Below are 22,437 nucleotides of genomic sequence, written 5' to 3' on the forward strand. Positions count from 1 at the left end.
CAACACTCCCTAGGACCTTACCATTAAGTGTATAAGTCCTGCTAAGATTTGCTTTCCCAAAATGCAGCACCTCGCATTTATCTGAATTAAACTCCATCTGCCACTTCTCAGCCCATTGGCCCATCTGGTCCAGATCCTGTTGTAATCTGAGGTAGCCCTCTTCGCTGTCCAGTACACCTACAATTTTGGTGTCATCTGCTAATTTAACAGAAAATTTTTGAAATAAAACATTTTTTTCTGCCTTGCATAATTTTATACTTTTCCTTTCAGTTTTCCCATGATGCTGTTGGTGCGTTGATGTGCAACTTAAGGGTTTTCTTGAACCTCTAATCCCATCCTTACGTGACTATTGTTTCTGTGGGAACCTTAGCATTGTAAGCCAGCTAAGCACCTGCAGATACCATCACAGCTGAATAAAATCCTATTCCTAATTGGTATCCATGCCTGTGAAGTTGCTTGAAATGTTGTTGGATAGCAATCAAAACCAATAGCTGTGGCTGGTTCTTCCCATCCCAAATGTATTGAGATCAATAGAAATTGCCCTGCTGTTCCCTTGGCTGAGATCAACAGAATCACAACAAACAGGTATCGATATTATAGCAACCAAGTTGTCACTGCATTCAAAACTTTAACTTTGATTTCTCTCCATAGATGTTGCCAGACCTGCTGAGTTTTTCCAGCAATTTCTGTTTTTATTTCTGATTTACAGCATCTGCAATTCTTTCATATTTTTAAATAAATATTTCAACTTTCCTGGTCATTACAAAATATGCAAGTTTCAGTAAAATGATTTACTTTGTGACTTGCTTTTCCTTGGTCCAATAATCTCCAATTTTTATTTTATTTGATATTTTGCTACTTAATTCATTTATTCCAACTTCTGTTTTGATTTGAAAGAAACTAAGTCCTAAACAATTCCCAAAATCTGTTTCCTATGCTTAATTCAAAATTGACATCAGACTAACTAATGACATTGTTATAAACACAATGTGGTAAAATTTCAAGAATATGTCAAAACAGAAAGAGCAACCAATGAAGGTCTTTGTTCAATGCGATTTATGTTTTGTGGTGTTGCTATTATTTCTAGCTATTAAAATAATTATAGTGTCTTTGATTAATTCTGCTAAGAATATGTAAAAACTCCACACCCAGCTACTCATCAGTTCGATCAGCTCAGCCCACTTGTAGGCTGTGAATCCTGTCCAATTCCAACTCTTTATAATGCATTATCTAGTTCAAAACAAATCAGAGTATTGGAGTAGTTAACATTCTCTGAACTGCTTCAACGCACTTCATCATCAAGCCTCAAATGTTCATTTTTTAATTAGCTACAAACTTGCTGAGCAGGGTGGCATGGTTGCTCAGTGGTTAGTACTGCTGTCTCACAGTGCCAGGGACCTGGGTTCGAGTCCCACCCCCAACACATTGTCTGTGTGGAGTTTGCACATTCTCCCCGTGTATGCTGGGTTTCCGCTGGGTGCTCCAGTTTCCTCCCACAATCCAAAGATGTGCAGGTCAGATGAATTGCCTGTGCTAAATTGTCCAAAATGTTAAGTGCATTAATCAGGGGTAAATGTAGGGAAATGGGTCTGGGTGGGTTACTCTTTGGATGGTCGGTTTGGATTTGTTGAGCTAAATGGCCTGTTTCCACACTGTAGGGAATCTATTCTAATCTAATCAAGAAGTCAGTGATTAACGCTTAAGTGAAGGAATGAGTGGTAGGAGCTATAGTGGACTAATGGATGAACATAGTCAACATGGAGTGCCTGTAGGTGTAAGTGTTTGAGACTGGAAGGAGATATTAGTGGAGCATACCAGGAATTAGTCATGTGACCCTTCTTATTTTTAATGGTATCAGGAATTGATAATTATGGCACAAGATTGCAAGAAGTACTGGATGCTACATTGTAACCCAAATTTTCTAGGTCTTGGTCTATACCACAATATGCAGCCAATTTTACAACATAAATGACTTGGATGCACCCTTAATGGTATAGGCACCTGTTAATGTCTCCAAAATATGGGACCTTTTGGGGTCATATTTTGGGGTCAGCAATTGAGATCAACAGTGAATCACAATCTTGACTTAACATACATGCTCCAATCAGTGGTTTAACTGCATGTTCAGGCTGAATATACACTGGCACCATGGAGAAAGGCACAGTAAGTTTGTAGCTGATTCAAAAATGAGCAGTTGAGGCTTGAAGCAGTTCAAAGAATGTTAACTATTCCAATACATGGAATAGGTGGGTTGTCTTACAGGGAAAGGTTAGACAGGCTAGGCTTGTGTTGGCTAGAGTTTAGAAGAAAAAAGAACAACTTTTTGACATTTAAGATCCTGACATATCTTGACAGAATAAAAAAAGCATTTAATCTTTTCAGAGAATCTTGAACCATGAGTCAATGTTTAAAACCAAGAGGTGAAATGAAACCAGAACTTCTGAATCTATAGATGGTTTAATGTACAAAAGGAACCTTTTTGGCTAACATGTTTTTGGGGGTGATTGCTCAAGAAATCTAAAAATAATCTAATTTCTTTAATTTATCTGTATGACTCTAATCTTGTGTTTTGTGTCCATCAATCAATTATCTATTGACATTCTCATAGCTGTCAATTTTTTGTAACAAGCTCTGGTGGCATATCTTATTAGACCTGTTTTCTGAAAATCTCCATATATTACATATGCTACCACTCCTTTATCCAACAAATAAAAACCTTTTCTTAAAAATATACTTAAATTCCTCAAACATGATTTGCTTTCAACAAATTTGTATTGGTTCTCCTTGGTTAATCTATATATTCAGAACCATTTAGATTTTAAAGTTTAAAAGATATAGGTGGATATAGGTAAGATGATACAAACAGGTGGGGAAGGTATGAGTTGGCTCCCCTCTGTTCAACTTCCTCAGCTGGTCACAAAAAAGATGTTATGTTTTGTTTGTATGAGGCTATACTTCTCCCCAATTTAAATCTGTATAGTGGCAAGGTGGCTCAGTAGTTAGCACTGCTGCTTCACAGTGCCAGGGGTCAAGTTCAATTCCACCTTCAGGTGATTGTCTGTCTGGAGTCATAGAGCCATGAGTATGTACATTCTGCCTGTGTCTGCAAGGGTTTCCTCCCACAATCTAAAGATTTAAAAATGCTTCTTTACAGCCTTTGTTCAGTTGCTTGGGCCCACATGTATGAACATACAAAAATATGAATGCGAGACCTCTTGGATTTAAACAGTGATTCCTAGATCAGGATCCTTCCTTAAGATGAAATGCCCTTTTCACCTTGTCAAGATATATCAGGATCTTAAATGTCAAAACATTTGCCCTTTTCTTTTCCAAACTCCAGCCAATAGAAGCCTAGCCTGTCCAACCATTCCGTATAAGACAATCCATTAATTCTATGTTTTGGACGAGTAAATCTTCTCTGAACTGCTTTCAATACACTTATGCCCTTCCTTAAATATGGAGACTGATACTGTATACAATACCCAAGATGCAATCTCACCAATGCCCTGCATAAGTGAGGGATTACGTTTATATTCAATTCCCTTTGTATGGTAGCATTCTATTAGTTTTCCCAATTATTTGCTGTACCTCATACTAAACCATTGAAATTAATGCATTGGAGAGTTCAGATCATTCTGCATCTCAGAACTCTGTGATTTCTCATCACGTATGCTTTTTTAAAAATTCGTTCTACTGAAATGGACAATTTCACGTCTTTCCACAGTTAAGTCCATTTGCCAAGTATTTTCCCACGCCGATAATCTACTTGTATGTCACATACAGGTACAAAGTTGAAAAAGAATAGTGTCTATTACAAATAACAATTTTAAAAAATACAATTGTGGTTACTTTTGAGGTGTATGGCTTTAACTTGAGGTTAATGTTAATTAGCGGATTTCTTGGAAGTGTTCAGTTGCAGTGAATCTGTAGCTATTAAAAATTCTTAGTTCCTTTATGATTTTTCTCTGCAGCTGTTTCTGTGGGAATCAGGTGTCTACTTCTTCAAACAGAGAAAATGGAGACAGTAGCTTCTCTTCACTTGTCTGCCAAAAAGCTCTCCTATAGCTCCCTCAAAATATTGGTTCCAGTGTATATTTTCAAAAGGTTCTTTGGTGGTTATGTCCATGACAGCTAGTCCATCAATGTGTACTTTGCATTTGTTGATGTCTTCCTGAGACTGTGATAGCTGGCTGGATTATATGAAATCTCACTTTTCACAGTCCTCTGAGGCTGATTTATTTGTTTACTCGCCTCCACCTTTGGAGATGGCTAATTTTTAAGCAATTTTCCATGTCTTAGTCCAATTTGTGACAATTCCAACCATTTGAGACCTTAAAAAATCATACCTTCAGTAAATAAAGGGGTGTAAACTCTTGACAAAGCACAAAATAATTACTTTTAAATTGTGTTAAATTAAGATATTAATGCAGATTGAGAGAAGGTTTATAAATGGTTACATTTAAGAAACTGCTGCAGAATTATTTAGTTGCAATAAAATGTAAATTATATTTAAATAATATTTAAACAGTTGCTATTCATACAAGTCAATGGTCCATCCTCATTTCAAGTATTGTGTTGTTAGAAAGTTTTAGCTACATTATGCAAAAATATGAAAATGATAAATGATACACAGATTTTATTCTCCTAATATTTAAAGAGAGAGTGGATTTCTGGTCCCAGGGTCTCGCACATGCAGAATTAATTGATTTTAGTTTGGTTAATGCTAGGGATACTGCAGTTTGCCTCAACAACACTAAGAGAGCAGTCCAGTCAGAGAGACTAGGAAATATCAAGTTCAAGCTTGGTCTGTGTAGAGATTGCCATAATTGACCTCAGTGCTTATACTTCGATGGAGGAAGACAGAGCCTGGGATTCTGCTACTGATTGTTATCTGCCAGCCCTCTGTCGGAAAGAGCAGATTTAAAACAATAAGAAATAGTAAGAGGAGTAGGGCATTTGGCTCCTCGAACCTGCTCTATCATAAATTAGGATCATAGCCGATCCGACATTCCTCATATATACTTTCCTGTGTCTTCCCAACCGATCAAGAATTTATCTTATCTATCTCAGTACACAAAGACTCTGTCCTGCAGCTCTCTGTGGCAAGGAGTTCTAAGGATACTCAACCATCTGAGAGAAGAAATTGCTCTTCATCTTCATCTTAAATTAGTGCCAGTTTATTCTCAGACTATGTCCTGTGGTCTGAGATGCTCCCATAAGGGGGAACAACCTCTTAGCCTTTACTCTGCCAAACCACTTAAGAATCCTATATCTTCCAATGAGATGACCCCTCATTCTTCTAAGCTCCAGTGAGTAGAGTCCCAACCTGTTAAGCTTTGGTTATGAGATGAACCCTCCATATGTGACCATGCATTGTGGGTTGGGCCTGGTTCTGATCTCACATTTAACTCAGAATGGAACAGGGTGATGTACTCAAAAATGCATACACGTTGTAGCTATGCAGATAGGAATCAGCTAGTTCAGACTGTATAACCTTTAATACCCCTTAAAGGGTAAAAAGTTCTACAGAGAATTTTCTTTTAAATTACCAGATAAGTGGGCTCTTTCAGGTGAAAAACAATAAAGTGCTGTACTGTTCAAGATTTGTGGTTTATAATTGTAGGGTACAAATAAATTGTGAAACAGAAAGTTCAAGATGACATTCATTGAGCAGAATAACACTTATGTTGCAGTAAAACCCCTAAAATGGTAATATATGCCTGTTGGTGTCAATCTGAAATGAAGCAGGAAATAATTTGCACGTCAAAAGATTTTATCATTTACGTGATGGAAAATAGACCTATTATCTCAGGCAGATATGCGTCACACTGCTTTGCATAACCAGTATTTCTAGTTAAAATTCCCTCTATCTTTATATTGTAACTCTCTTCTTGAATACAGTGCAGACAATTTATTCTGTAATAATTTCCATCTAGATTGATTACTTGTAAAAATGTTTCCTAATTGGGATTGTAAACGTGAAATTTCATTTGTGGTGTGGTGATAATAGTGCTGTATATTGTCGGATTGTTTTCTAACATTTTGCTTCATTGTCTGCTGGAGTGCATATTCTGGCACGCAGCCCATTATATTCCAATATGTGCAGGTACAAACATTAATTAAATTAACACTTCAGTCTGTTTGGGAGATGGATGATTTAGTGTTAATCAATCTTATTTATTTTCTCCTTTATGGGAGTATTTTGTATCCTAATTCCACTAATCAATTTTAAGATGTTGGAGTCTTTTTTTCTTTAAACTCCCCTTTTTTTAAAACCAATTTACTTTTCTATCCTGAACGTGTTGACCCCCATGCTAGTGTTTGGTCCATTGTACCCAGCCAGTGTCCAATAGATTGCTCAGGTGGCCACACTGCTCATGTGAGATTGGATGGTGACTATTAATGTCAATAATATTTGAACCTTGACAGTACCTAAGCCAGTCATAATCCTGTTCTCCCCAGATGTGTCCACACATGCAGACTTTCCAGTAGGGATAACAGGATACCATTCAATTTTGGGAAGTACTGACCTTTTTTACTGTTTTATTTGTGAAAGTGTATTGAGATGCCCACTTCCACACAGACAAGATTAGTTAACTCAAAGCAGACTGACACTTGAGGGCCAGGGTGCTTCTGTCCTATTTTGCTCAGCTTCTTAAGTATCGTCTAAGGTGAAGTAGCAGCTAATTAACATTTTAGATTTGAGCATAGGAAAGGAATATAAATCTGCACAAAACAGTATGAAAACTATTTTTAAAATGTATATTTACCTGCTGGATATTTAGGAATTTGCTTTATTTTTTCAAAAGCTGACATTATTTCTGCTACATCTGAAATTACAGATTTATAATCGATGCACTATTGTGGCTACTGTGCTACAGATGAAGGTTGCTCATTTAATAACTCAGTGAGTTATTAATTTCTTTAGCCAGGGCAGCAGTTAGACTATGATAAATAGGGTCTTTTGCCGGGAAAAGTTAATCAATGCATAATTCCTGAGTGCTCTCCAGCAAACCATCCAGAAATACCCATCAGCATTGGGTGAGCAAGGAGTGGGTTAATATCTAATAGAGATTCACATTGAAATAACATCATAGAATCTCTACAGTGCGGAAAGAGGCCATTCAGCAATCATATCTGCAGTAAGCCTCCGAAAGCATCCCACCCAGACCCAGCTCCCCCACCCTATCCCTGAAACCCTGTATCTCCCATGACAAACCCAACCTAACCTGGACACAACAGGAAAATTTAGCATTGCCAATACACCTAACCTACACATCTTTGGGCTATGGGTGTAAACCTGTGCAGACATGGGGAGAACATGCAAACTCCACGCAATCACCCAAGGCTGGTATTGAACCTGGGTCTCCAGTGATGTGAAGCAGCAGCGCTAACCACAGAGCCACTATCAAAAAGGATTGTCAAAGATCACTCGGGAATGACGGTTACTTGTACCAGGAAACCAGTGACAGTGGTTCATGCAACAAGAAAGTCGGTGGCTTCAGAAGTGGGAGGAAAATTGGGAAAAGATCAGTGAAAGGAATGACGGATTGTACTTTACTCACGCAACAGTTTATGGGATGATGAAATTTTAGAGTTTGCCATCTCAGGTGACAAAATATTACAGCACCTAATCAAGGATATAGTAGATGGGTAATTTCTACATAAATCTAAAATGTGCAGCTCTGTTAATCCAAATTTATCATTTATGTTTTGTCCTGTAAGGGAATCTTTTTTTCAAAGTAAAAGGGAGCTGGTAAATCAGTTAGTAATTAAATTGGAATTGAATGAACTATCTTTTACCACAGGTTGTCATAGAAACTGAGAAAATTTCGTACCAATTGAAACTCATGTCCCTTGAAGATTTGGAGCAGGTGGTTAGTCATGTCACTGCGTCACTCAAAAAAATATTTCCAGATTCATCACCTGGGTAAGTCACCTCCAAGTGGAAGTTTTGTTTTTGTGTCTCTTGCACTGTTTTGTGTTTTACAGTTTGAATGTGTACTCAAATAGACATCTCTGCTTATAAACCTTACTAATAATACTTAGAGTGATGATTGGACTTGATGGAACCTCTAACTTTGGCAGCACTGTTATGATGTTAATGAAGGCAGTGCAGCTGATGCAGGAGCAGCAAAGAGCCACGTGAATGAATTGAATGCAACTGCTGCTCTGACAACAAAGCAGTCACAATATGAGACAACTTCTGCTGTATACAGATGTTGTTGATTCTACCTGGAACAGCAACATTTTCAAATTGCTTCTACAAGAAGACATGTTCCAACTTTCTACCACTTTCCTGCAGTCTAATTTTTCAACACTTTCCTTTGAGCACTGCAAGTAATAATAGGGAATATACAGATGAATGCAGCTGACTTTCTTCTGAACTCCCTTGGTCACTATCTAAGCAGGTGTCAGCTGAATTGGGGGAAGATTTGAGGTTGCTTCATTTTCAACTTTGCCCGAATATGTTAAATGCTATTGTGCTGTTTCTGCTCAATGATGCCAATAAAAATCTAGCCTGAAGATTGGTGATGTGACTGAAGCTATTGAAAGTTTTCACTCAATTGATTAAAAGGTTGTGCTTTAAAAATTGAAATGACTTTTTAACTTTGCTTAACCCTTGATTAAATTAAAGCATTCTAATCACCTGCTATTCTAGGTATAATGTGACTATTTGATAAAGGCAGAACAGTTAATTACTTTAAATCACCATTGATGAGATTAAATGTTGATATAAAATGTGACAATGAATTCCTTAATTTTAAAAATTAATTTTCTTAGGAAACTACTTAAGAAGAATTCCCCTGAGTTACAAGAGAGAATTAAAAAGATCACTTTAGCACTGGAAGAACAGACTGATTGCAATCAGGGACCATGTGGTATGTAAATGAACGAATCCTCTGCTTAGCCAATAGTTTATCCATATCTTAGGCCCAAAAAATTGTTTATGGTTAGGATATTTGAATTTAAAAGAAGGAAAGAATCTAGTAGAGGGACCAGCAGTAACAGTACAGTGTTTGAAACTGTCCTGAAAATTTAAGGAGTCTAACAAAAATCAATTTGTATTTTAAAAGAAGTATCCTTTCCTTTTATTTATTTGTGTTTAAAAGTCTCAGGACAATGTCGAAGCTAGACTTATTAGTTTTAAACAGAAACAGAAATTGATGGTGAAACTCAGCTAGCCTGGTAGAATCTCTGGAAAGAAAGGAGAGTTTCTTCCAAGTTCAGTGACTCAGAATCAGAGCTGCTGATTTAAAGAAGAGTCACCGCATTCTAAATGTTAACTCTGCTTTCTGCCGACAGATGCTGCCAGAACTGCTGAGTTTCACCAACAATTTCTGCTTTTGTTTCAGATCTCCAGGATCTATAGTTCTTTGTTTTATTGTTAGTTTTAAGTCTGCAGCATATTTTAATTGTATTTTGCTGATATGGAAGAGGCTTGAAAGCATTCATTTTTGTGTTTATTCAAAGCAAAATCTTCAGGCAATAAGAGGGAAATGGTGCCATGTTGGACATGTAAATGGAAAGGGCCCAGAATCCAAAGCACATCATTGCACCTGATGGATTGAAATTCAAGATGCTGAATGTTATTGTAATAGTAAAAGGAAGTCCAGACCCTCCTTTTTAACCTTCTTTAGCTCATTACCATCCATAATCATTGTGATGGATTCCTTCACTACTGGGTGGAAGAGAAATTGTTCTTGGCCTACACTGAGCTCCTTCCTAGCCTGTGCTGAACAATGCTCCAACCAAGCCAGCTGAGGTTAGCACACAGCCATTGCAAAAGTGGGGTAGTGGGATGGCGAGAGGGGAAAATGGGGACGGGCAGGTTATTCTCCTTGCTTCCATTCAGATCCTAACTGCTCTTTTTTGCATAGCCCAACTTTTCTTTGGTGGAATTCCTGCCTCCAGTCAGATAAGTAACTTTGCTCAAATGTCTGCTGCGCTGATTAAGGTCAGCACCTTAGAGGTATAGGTATATGATCGTTGTCCATTCAGAGCAGAATTGTTTTGTACTGCCCCAAAGAATGGCCTCCTCGTCTCATGATTGTTTTAATTTACAGGTGGCTATTCAGAGACTTATGCTGCATTGTGCGATTACAATGGATTTCCCTTCAAGGAAGAAATCCAGTGGGTATGTCGACATTAAACACAAGTCTTTTGAAAGTCTTTCAGCTGAAATTAAATAAACGAATGCAAAATATGCAACAATCATGGTATGAAGAAAGTTAGGAAAATGAAGATGATGTAAATGCTGGTGTAGACTGATGAAAACACTGCATGGTATGACATGAGATTACTACAACAATCTTTTGTAGAAAAAATAAGTTTTGAAATTTGGAGCCTGCTTTTTGGTGCAGGACCTTATAAAAATAATGATTTGCAATGATACAACATCTTTGTTGACTAAAGAAAACCCAAAATGTTCTTTTTTTGAAAACATTGTTTATCTTGTCATGTCCAAAGGTTGGCAGCCAAGTTTTGAACTGCAAGCTCCAATGAGTAGCAGTGTAACAAGGACAAAATGATCTTTTTGTATGATGTTGATTAAGGGATAGATATTGCAGGACAAAACCCTTCTTTTTTGCAATAAAGCCATTTGATCTTTCTCATCCACCTAAGAGGGTAGGTGGGATCTTTCATGTGAAGTATCATTTGAAAGATGGCACTTCAACTGTGCACTTACACTTAAATAATATGCCATAGTGTTCGCCTTGGTTTGTGCCTAATCTCTGAAATGGGACTTGTATTCATAACTTCTGATTCAGAAACTGTCTGCTAGCCCTCTAGTGTGGCACATATTTCGTAATCAGAAGATTGGCTACAAATTGGAAGGAATAACATTGAAAATATTAATATTGGCTAATAAAGTGAATAAATTACTGATTTCCTGTAACTTGAGAGTCAACTGAATATTGTTGCACAGTGTCATGCTCAGAAATAAACTGAGAGTGAACTGTCAGTTTGAATTGTCCCAGAGTTCCAGCACTTTTTATTTGTGAAAAATTACTTTATGCTTTCACACACTAGCTTCAATTTGTGGATAAAGCTTCTTGTCTTGAACTTGCTGACCAGAGGAATTGAAAATTTCATTTGAGATACAAATTAGCCGTGATCTAATTGAATGGCAGAACGAGGAACTGAGTAGTCTACTCCTGTTTCTGTACGCCCTTTGTTCACCTTAAACTGGATAAGTTCTTCATCTTGCATATTTCAGGAAATGAAGGTCTGTCCTCATAATTCAATCCTTTAGTTCCGGTGTTTCCTGTCTGCAATTCAGCCCTCCAAATTTACTATCTCCTTCCTGAAATCCAAATGCCTAGAACTTAGTGCAGTACTCCAGATGGGGACCACTCAGAGCTTTATATCTATAACGTTGGAAAGTTTGGAGGTGGGTGGGTACAATAATTCAAAACACCATCTAGTGTGCCTTTTGCTGGCTCCATTCTTTCCTCAGGGTATTTTTCCCAACATGAGATTGACAATGGAAGGGCTACCCATTTTCAAGTGATAGGTAGCAAATTAGGTCAGTGATTATTAAGCTATTAAGGCCTGTTGTTGGCCTCTTGGTTCCCATGTTGCCAGAGATCAGATAGCTGCTTTGGTGACCCTTTGACAGCACATCTGCGATACCAGTGCTCTAGGTAGCCATGAGACCCACTCTGTCTGGCGTGTTCATATGTTACCCAGAGGAGGGGCTCCACCTCTTGGTGGGAGCCTGGCCACTGATGCCAGTTTTTACTTTCAGTTTAACAAAGAACAGAGAATAATGCTAAAGTTGGATGTGCACACACTTTCCTGAATGCAGGCTGCAACTTTTTCTATGCTGGAGGGCATTCCAACTTTTAAAGCCCACTAGCCATCTTTACTTAGACATTGAGCCTGTCCTGTGACTACTTCCTCATCAACGTTCAGACAATCACTGCTAGTTGTTGCCATGATTGGAAGGTTTGAGCTATAGAAAGAGACTGAATAGGCCTGGGGTTTTTTCCCTGGAGTAGTGGAGGCTGAGCGATGATATTGTAGAAGTTTATAAAATCATAAGGGTCATGGATAGGGTGAATAGCCTAGGTCTTTTCCCCAAGATGGGGGACTTCAAAGTTAGAAGGCGTACGTTTAATGTGAGAAGGGACAGATTGGAAAGTGACCTAAGGGACAACTTTTCCATGGAGAGGGTGATGCTTATATGGAATTAGTTGCCAGAGGAAGCATTGGAGGCTGGTACAATTATAACATTTAAAAGGTATCTGGATGGGTAAATGAATGGGAAGGGTTTAGAGGGAGTCGAGCCACATGCTGGCAAATGAAACTAGATTAATTTAGGCTATCTGGTCAGCATGGCCAAGTTGGACCGAAGAGTCTGTGTTTATGATATATATCTCTATGACTCTAATTGACCGTTTCCACACTGTAGGGATTCTATGATGTGTTTCTTCCAACCAGTGCAGAGTTTTGTCCTCCATTTGACCCTGATGTTGGGATCCTGACCCAAAGCCTGCCCATAATCTTCATTCTGTGCTTTTCAGTCATTTTGAGATAAAGCCCAGCATTTCATTAGCTTTTTAAATTATTTTTTGAACTTATTCACTAACACTTAGTGATTTTTGTATCTATGCCCCTAAATATCTCTGTTCACAAACAGTTCCTAACATAACACCATTTTGAAGATATTCTGATCTAACATTTTTAGGTCCACAGTGACTAATCTCACACTTTCTCACTTTAAATCCTGTCTGCTACTGATTTGTTAACTCATTTGATTTGACAATGTTTTTCTGTAAATTTCTGCTCCTATCTGCACAATTAACACTGCCACTTGTCTTCATGTCATCAGCAAATGATTATGTATAACTATTTCTTCATAGTTGTTTAGAAATATAATGAAAAACTAAGGTCCAAGAGCGCATCCTCCCATTTTGAATACATACCTATTATCTCTATTCTCTATCTCCTATCTTCTAACCAATTCCAAATTCCAATTTCACACTGTTATGTGGATCCATGTTGAATACTTTCTCGAAGTTCAAGTAAATAATTTTGATAGATGATCCCTATCTGCCATACCAATTATCACCTAGAAATTCACCTAGGTTCCTTTTCAAATTCTTGATCAACTGATATTTATCCAAATTCAGATTGATTGTCCGTAATATCAGATTCTAGTATCTTTAGGGCGGCACAGTGGCTTAATGGCTAGCACTGCTCCTTCATAACGCCAGTTTGCTTCCACCATCAGGCAACTCTGTAGTTTGCATATTCTCTCCATGTCTATATGGGTTTCCTCCAAGTGCTTCAATTTCCTCCCACAGTTAAAATATGAGCAGGTTAGATGGATTAGCCATACTAAATCACCCATTGTGTCCAGGGATGTGCAGGCTAGCGGGATTAGCCAGGGGAAATGCAGGGTAACAGGGATAGGGTGGGAGGAGGTCTGGTTGGGATGCTCCTCGGAGGGTCAGTGTGAACTCCATGGACTGAATGACCCGATTCCACACTGTAGGAATATCTATGATTCTGTATTCTAGTATTATCCCCATTGCTGACATTAGACTGGCATCCCTATTACATCCTGGTTTGCCTCTCTAGCCCAGGTCTCATCTGTATAACATTTAGAAACATACATTCTCATGAAGCTGACATATAAAATTATCTCTGCTGCTTTTGTGAAGCAGTTCAAATGTGATCGATCAACCAGACTTTTTTTTTCTCCTCCGAGGATGTAGATACCATCTACCACAGCCAAAACACCAAGGAATTTAATCTGCTAGATTTCAGCCACTTGGATACGAGGTGAGTCAAGCCCAAGTCTTCCTTTCAAATCACTTAAGTAAGCTAAAATTAAAAATAATTTGTTTATCAGTAAGTGCAACCTGGATCACATCAGTGGTAGGTGTAGAAATTTGTCTTTGTTAGTAGTCCAAAAAATCAATAGTGTTGCCCTACCCCACATTGAGTCCCACTATTTTCACATAACTGGGCAACATGCAATCCATAGTAATGGGTTATTAACAGTAAAATGAATAATTAAAATCTAGGAAGATACTACCAAATGTAAAAGATGTACGGAAATGCATGTTCTATAACTGATGGTTTTTGGAATAATTTGGTCTCATTGTCTCCTGAATGTACCTTTTGTTGTTGACACTGTTCCACTGATGCTGGTTACTCTCCAGTGATATGTCTTTATGTCTGAGTGCTATCATAGCTGTATATTCTCTCATTTGGAATAGAAATTAATTGGTGCTTGTGTGGTGCAAACTACAATAAATTATATTTACATAGCGCCTTTAACATACTGAAACATTCCAAGATGCTTCACAAGATCATTACAAACGAAATATGACACCATGAGGTCACAGAACCATAAGTTTTGTCAAAGGGGTAAGTTTAAAAAGCATTTTAAGGGAGAGGTGTGAGGTGGAAAGATTGAATTCCAGAATGTAGGGTCTAGACAACTGAGTGATGAAATATTTAGGTTTGGGAATGCACAAAAGGCCAAAATTAGAGGAGAACAGATACCTTGGACAGTTGTGATGATGAAAGAAACTCCACATAATGAGAGACGAGGCCATGGCACAACTTAAAAACAAGAATAAGAATTTTAAAATCCAAGAAATTCCTTAACCAGGAATAGGTGTAAGTCAGAAAACACATGCATGAATCATTAGGAAATGGGACTTGCTCAAGTTAATACATGGGCAGCAGAGATTTATGTGACCTTAGTTAAGGGAGGGTAGAATATGAAAGATCAGGAGTGAGTGAAATAGTTGAATCTAGTGGTAACAAAAGTACAAATGAGGATTTCAACAACAGATGAGCTGTGGCAGGGTCAAAGTCTGATTTTGTGACAGAGATGGAAATAAATGATCTTAGTGATGATGCAAATAAGAGATCGGAAATGCATCTTGGGATCAGCTGTGACACGAATGTTGCACAGACTGGCTTAATCTAAGACTTTTGCCTGGGAGAGGGTTAGATTCAGGATCTAAGGTACAAAATTTGGAGTGAGGATCAAAAATCATGGCTTCAGTCTCCTCAATATTTAATTGGAGAGAACTTCTGCTCATGACGTAGAGTTTGGTAGATAGTCTGGTAACTAAGTAACAGTTGGGGAGTTGAGCTAGGTGGTGATGAAGTAGAGTTTGGTATCAGCAGCGTTCATGTGAAAGATCAAGTCGAGAAGAAGTAGGAGGCTGCTGAAGATAGATCATTGGGGGACACCAGACATAACAATGTGGGAGGTGAGAAATAAAGCCACTGCCGATTAGGTAGATAAAAATGGAACCAAACAAGTGCAGTTTTGTCCAGCTAAATGACAGTGGAGAGGCACTGGAGGGAAATGGTGTTATTAATTACATCAGCTGAAAGCAGATGGAGGAAAAACCCTGAGGGCTTATTTACCTTTATCATAATCATGTTAGATGTCACTTTTAATGTTTCCTGGTACTTGTCAGCCTGAGTTTCTGTCACCCAGATCCATCTTTAGGCAGGGTACTTTCATGATTGGAGGAATTATGAGTAGAGTTTAAAGCCCTGGTCTATAGGACAGAGAAGACTGTAAGGAGATTGCAAGTCCCTCCTAGATGAAGGGAGGAAACCAACGGGAACAGTAACAGTAAGCCATTGTCAGATCCCTCCTAGTAGCCACTATTAGTGCCAGTTGTAAGTAGTAAAGAGACTAGGCGAATAGACAAAAATACCTGGCCAAAAATCCCCCAAAAATTATTTCTGGTCAAATTACATTTAAGTGAATTAGAAATTTAACATCAAGTCATCATCTAAAATGAAGAATGCATTAGACTTTTCTAAATATAATTAAGAAGTTTATTGTCTTGATCAAATATTACTAACTTTCGTGTTTAACAGAGATGTGGCATTGAGCGTGGCAGCTTTGGCATTTAACCAGTGGTTTACAAAGCTATTCTCCAAGGATTTGCGACTGGTGAGTTCTATTGATGTATAACACCAAAAATCAGTCCGAGTGGCACGATTGATTTCTTTCAGACAGCATGTTCACAGCCTATTGTTAGGTGCTTTAAGTCCAAATTAACTGCTGGTACGTACTGTGTCTGTTTTGCACCAAACTATTTCCTGTATATGACCAAATGTTGGAGTGCAATGAAGGATACAATTTGATATTTGCTTGATTCAGTATTACATCATCATACCACAGAATGTAAATTAAGCTCATTATAATGGAGAGCCAGTTCCTTGTACCAGACTGATCCACGCTCCCCTATTTTGTTCTGTTATCCACTGTCCAAGGTAATCTGAGAAGTTATTTTTTTCCCTCCAGCGCAAATAAATACAATATAAATCATCATCATCACCACCAATGTCATTGAACTAATTTAATAGAATGCATTTAGGCCTTTATTTTTAAACTTTAATGATTCAAGTTAATAAAATAAAACAGGACTCAAATTTTAAATAGGTTCAAGGTCAGTTTATTACAAGCTTGAAACTAAATGTTTCCAGATCCTGATAAACTTCATCCTTGTGTCTTAAAAGTAGTGGCTGGTGAAATAGCTGATGTATTGGTTTTATATTTCCAAACTTCACTTGTTTTTAATTAGATTGGAAGATGTAAACATTGTTCAAAAAGGGAAAGCAGGATACTGTAAGCCTATTAACGTAACACCTGTCATAGGTAATGTGTTAGAAGCTTTATCAAAGATGTTATAGCAGGGCATTTTGGGAAATTGAAGGTAATTAGACAGTGTCAACATTGTTTTGTGAAAGGAAAATAATATTAGAATTCTTTGAATGTGTATCATGTGTTGTAGATGAAGGGGAACTAGTGGATAGTTAGATTTCCAGAAGGCATTTGATAAGCAGCCACATCAAAATTTATTGTGGAATACAAGAGCTCATGCAGAGAAGGTTAAATATTAGCATGGATAGCAGAATGGCTAACTTACAAGAATAATAGTCATAATAGTCATAAATGGGTCATTCTCTGGTGCAAGATGTAACAAGTGGTGTGCCACAGAGATCAGTATTGTGGCCTCAAGGTGTTACAATTTATGTAAATGACTCGGATGAAGGGACTGAAGGTAAAGTTGCTAAATTTGCAGATATCAAAGATATCAAGAAAGTAAACTGTGCAAAGGATATAAAGAGATACAAGGGGATATAGGTTAGTGTGTGGGCAAAGATGTAACAAATGGAGTATGTTGTGAGAAATTGGAATTGTCAATTTTAGCAAATTTTAGTAAGATAGGAGCATGAGTAGGTCATTAGAACCCGTGAGCTTGCTCTACCATTCAAAATGGTCATGGCTGACCGTCGAGTTCCACATCCTCATCTCACCCTTCCCCCATGATAATTTTAGCCACAAGAGCTGTATCTACTTCATTGGAAACACATGATGTTTGAGCTTCAACCACTTTCCATGGTAGCGAATTCCACAGGATTGCCTGTGGTGAAGAAATTTCTCCTCATCTCAGTCCTAAAAGAGCACCAGTCCCTGCTGACCAATGTATGAGCTGCTTCACCAATACAGTAAATCGGACTTCAACTAACGGCAATTGTCAAAACCCAAAAGCACTCAGTTGCTGATATATTTAAATATTAGTAGGAAGTTCCTTATGAAGTGGCATATTCAGCACGTTTAAAGGAGAGCATTAACAGGACTTGCAAGGTTAAAGGTTAGCATAGCAGGTATCAGATTCAAATTAGACACTGACTGCTATCACATTCTGCCCACCCTGCGTAATTCCACTGTCTACTTTGCATGTTTGTGCTATTACGTTTCGAGCATGACAATCAGTGTGCTTTAAAAACATACAAACAATGAACAAGAGTAGGTTACTCAGCCCTCAAGCCTGCTTTACCATTCAATAACGTCATGACTGATCTGATTTTAACCTCAGCTCCACATTCTGACATGCCTCTGAAAATCCTTCATCTCTTTGGTAATCAAGAATCTACTGCCTCTGCCTTAAAAACGCTTAAAGATTATGGGGTGTAGGTTTGCTTGCTGAGCTGGAGGTTTGATATCCAGACGTTTCATTACCTGGCTAGGTAACATCATCGGTGGCAACCTCCAAGTGAAGCGAAGCTGTTGTCTCCTGCTTTCTATTGATATCTATTTAAAGATTATACATTAACTGCCTTTTAATGAAGGAAATTACAAACTCTCAACTCAAGGAAAGAAAGGTCCTCATGTTTATCTTATTTGGATGACTCCTTATTTTTAAACTACGATTCTTGGTTTTAAATTCTCCCTCAAGAGGAAATATCCTTTCTGCATCCACCAGATCAAGTTTCCTTAGGACTTTATATATTTCAATTAAGTCACCTTTGACACTTCTAAGCTCTAGACAGTACAGTCCTGGCCTTTCTTCATAAAACAGTTCACTCATTACAGGTATTAGACTGATAAACCTTCACTGAACTGCTTCCCCAGTACATTAATATTTTTTTGCTAAATATGGTGACCAGTGTACATAGTACTCCATATGCAGTCTCACCAATGAGCTGTATAACTGAAGCATAACCTGTCTACTCTTGATTCAGTTTCCATTGCTATAAAACATAGCATTCTAATAACTTTCCTGATTAGTTGTACTTGCACACTACTGAGATTCATGTACTAGGGCACCTAGATCACCTGCATCTCGGAGCTTCTCATCATTTTAGACAATAACTGTCCTCTATATTTTTTCTGCTAAAATGAGCAATTTCACACTTCACCTCATATAATCTTTTTGCCAGACCTTTGCCCACTCAACTTATCTATTTCATTTTGTTGGCTGTTATGTCCGCTTTACAACCCAATTTCTTGCCTATCTTTGCGTTGTCAGCCAATTTAGTTGCCGTTCCTTCAGTCTCTTCATCCAAATCATTTACATGAATTATGCACTGTTAAGGCCCCAGCAGTGACCCCTGTAGCACACACTCCTAACAGCTTGAAAAAGACCCATTTGTTCACAGAATCACAGAATTGTTACGGTACAGAAGGGCATTGGCCCTTTGTGCCTGCAACACCTCTTCAAATCTGCGTCATTACCTAGTGTCAGTGTCTTGCTTTTTGGCCATATTCCTTCTATCCAAATAATCATCCATTGCCATTTTGAATACCTCCCTTGAACTTACCTCCATCTCATTTCCAGGCAGTGCATTCCAGACCCAAACTATTCACTGTGTGGAAAGAAATTCTCATGTCACCCTTGCTTATTTTATAACTCACTTTAAATCTATGACCTCTCATTTTTATTCATTTTATAAATGGGATACCTGAGATGTCTTATGAAGAGAGTTGAACAATTTAGGTCTATAATCTGGAGTTTAGAAGAATGAGAAAGGATCTAATTGAGGGCTGTAAGGTGTTAAAGGGGATATACAAAGTTGACATAAAGAGGATGTTTTCTCATGGCACAATCTGGAACAAGAGGTCATAGTTTTAGAATAAGAGGTAACAGATTTAAAACCAAGATGAGAAAAGCTGTGGAATTTACCTCGGAGTACATGGATGCTGGGATTTAAGGGGGAGGTAGACAGGGTGGCATGGTGGCTCAGTGGCTCAGTGGTTAGCATTGCTTACCTCGCAGTGCCAGGGATCTGGGTTCGATTCTACCCTTAGGTGACTGGGTGAAGGTTGCATGTTCTACCTGTGTCTGTGTGGGTTTCTACTAGGTGTTCTGGTTTCCTCTGTCATTCCAAAGATGTGTAGGTTATGAGGATTAGCCATGGGAAATGCAGAGTTACAAGGATAGAGTAAGGTGGTAGGTCTGGGTGGGATGCCGTTTGAAGGGTCTGTGTGAACTCAATGGGCCAAATGGCCTGCTTCCACGTGGTAGGGATTACTTGATTCTAGGATTTTTCAGTAGTAATAGGTTGAAGGATTATGGAGAGTGGACAGGAAAGGTAGTTGAGGCTGAGATGATATCAGCCATTATCATCCAAAAGGCCCCAAGGGAAAACCAGGAGCACGAGGCCGACCTGGGCCACAGGGACTGCCTGGTCTAGAGGGTGATGAAGGTCATATAGGACCACTGGGAAATCCAGGCCCTGATGGACTTTCTGAGAAGCGAGGATTTTCTGGGAAACCAGGACCCGATGGTCCGAAGGTAAGCCATTAGGTTGCTATAACAGTCTGGATCACATTGGATCTGCTTTATGTATATTTAGTTCAAGGTACAGTTATTCTCAGTAAAGTCCAAAATGGATTTAACAAGGTCAGGATTTGTTTTCTCAAACAAGCCTGCCTTACAGCTGTTCAACATTCACGATCAGATATCCTTTCTGATCGTACTAATATGATTCTTTAGCATCCAAATGGGAAAGAAGGAGGTCCCATTGAATCGATTATGGTTTTCTCACAGCAATCCAGCCATCCCATTCATCCGCTCTATCCTCACAGCCTTTTATTTTTTCCTTTCCTTAGGGTGTCATGGGGGCTCAGTGGTTAGCACTGCTGCCTCATAGAGCCAGGGACCTGGGTTCGATTCCACTGTCTGTATGGAGTTTGCACATTCTCCCCGTATCTATGTGGGTTTCCTCTAGGTATTCTGGTTTCCTCCTACAGTCCAAAGATGTGTAATCTAGGTGGATTGGCCATGGGAAATGCAGGGTTACAGGAAGAGAGTAGGGGGTAGGTCTGGGTGGGATGTTCTTCAGAGGGTTGGTGTGGACTCGATGGGCCAAATAGCCTGAATCCACACTGTAGGAATTCCAAGTACCCATCCAGTTTCCTTTTGAAATCCATGCTTGTCTCCATTTCCAATGTTCTCTTGGGCAGTGAGTTCCAGCTCATTGCCACTCAGTGCATGAAAAGTAATGTTCCTCTTCACATCTTGCATGATCATCTCTCACCCAGACCCTTAGATTTGTGTCCCCGGCTCTTGTAACATGAGCTTAGAGCAACATTTTAACTGTGTCTAACTTACTGAAATCAGTCACAGTCTTGTGCATTTCCCATCAGTTTCTCCAGAGAGAACAACCGCAGATTCTCCTTGTTGCTAGAATTCCTCAACCCAGGAACTGTTCTGGTAGATCACCTGCCTAGGACCATCACATCCTTCCTAAAGTGTGCTGACCAGAACAGAATGCGATACTCGGGATGCGGACTAACCAGAACTTTATAACAGTTCAGAGATCCCTGATTTGAACTCAGTACCTCAATTCATGAAGTCTGGGATCCTGCATGCTTTACTGTGGATAATGTGGATAAATGTATGGTTATCCACTTTGGTGGCAAGAACAGGAAGCCAGATCACTACCTAAATGAAATCAATTTAGGTAAAGGGGCAGTACAGAGAGATCTGGGTGTTCTTGTACTCCAGTCAATGAAGGTAAGCATGCAGGTAGAGCAGGTAGTGAAGAAGGCTAATAGCATGCTGGCCTTCATAACAAGAGGGATTGAGTATAGAAGCAAAGAGGTTCTTCTGTAGCTGTACAGGGCCCTGGAGTACTGTGTGCAGTTCTGGTCTCCAAATTTGAGGAAAGACATTCTGGCTATTGAGGGAGTGCTGGTAGGTTTACTAGGTCAATTCCTGGAATGGCGGGATTACCTTACACTGAAAGACTGGAGCGACTGGGCTTGTATACCCTTGAGTTTAGAAGACTGAGAGGGGATCTGATTGAGACATATAAGATTATGAAAGGATTGGACACTCTGGAGGCAGGAAACATGTTTCCACTGATGGGTGAGTGCCGAACCAGAGGACACAGCTTAAAAATACGGGGTAGACCATTTAGGACAGAGATGAGGAGAAACTTCTTCACCCAGAGAGTGGTGGCTGTGTGGAATGCTCTGCCCCAGAGGGCAGTGGAGGCCCAGTCTCTGGATTCATTTAAGAAAGAGTTGGATAGAGCTCTCAAGGATTGTGGAATCAAGGGTTATGGAGATTAAGGCAGGAACAGGATACTGATTAAAGATGATCAGCCATGATCATATTGAATGGTGGTGCAGGCTCGAAGGGCAGAATGGCCTCCTCCTGCACCAATTGTCTATTGTCTATTGCCCCCTCTCATGTGGTCCTAACTCAGCTTCTGAGATGGATGCACATGGAGCCCCCTGTGTTCCCTTGCACATTCTTGAATCGTGCCCCTGTTATCTTACAGTAGTGTTGACAGTACTGAACACAGCTTGTTTCTGTCAAAGACCCAAAGGCAGAAACAACTTGGCCAGAGCTCAGAAAGGAATGTGGTGCTGGGATACTAACCCAACCCTTTCCCCCCCAACTTCCACACTGAGCCAGACTGGTCTTGGCCTCAGCTTAGCTGGATCAGATTGAACCAGAATGAGCCAAGACCTGCCTGAGTGTTCATTTGCCTGTGCTGTGGGATCCACTGAACAGGAAACAGCGAGTGTGTCAAACTCTTTGGCTCAAAGCATTGACTTTCGTGCTCCTCGGGTGCTGTCTGACCTGCTGTGCTTTTCCAGCCTCACATCTTGAGATTGAGGTGCATAAGGAGGAGGTGTTA

At 39.2% G+C, this 22,437-nt stretch overlaps 1 protein-coding gene across 4 annotated transcripts in view; it reads left to right on the plus strand.

Annotated features, from left to right (window-relative positions):
* Positions 1-22,437, plus strand: part of carmil2 (capping protein regulator and myosin 1 linker 2) — a 179,955-nt gene that overhangs the window by 47,772 nt on the left and 109,746 nt on the right. For 3 of the 4 annotated variants that reach the window (XM_043707063.1, XM_043707061.1, XM_043707062.1), the window contains 5 exons: positions 7,809-7,930; positions 8,785-8,882; positions 10,068-10,138; positions 13,721-13,794; positions 15,871-15,946. In XM_043707063.1, coding sequence (XP_043562998.1) covers positions 7,809-7,930; positions 8,785-8,882; positions 10,068-10,138; positions 13,721-13,794; positions 15,871-15,946 — 441 coding nt within the window. Of the gene's footprint in view, positions 1-7,808; positions 7,931-8,784; positions 8,883-10,067; positions 10,139-13,720; positions 13,795-15,870; positions 15,947-22,437 lie in introns of those variants that run through there. The other variant, XM_043707064.1, reaches the window with a different exon arrangement.

The sequence above is a fragment of the Chiloscyllium plagiosum genome, chromosome 17 (assembly GCF_004010195.1).
Source record: "Chiloscyllium plagiosum isolate BGI_BamShark_2017 chromosome 17, ASM401019v2, whole genome shotgun sequence".
Lineage (NCBI taxonomy): Eukaryota > Metazoa > Chordata > Chondrichthyes > Orectolobiformes > Hemiscylliidae > Chiloscyllium > Chiloscyllium plagiosum.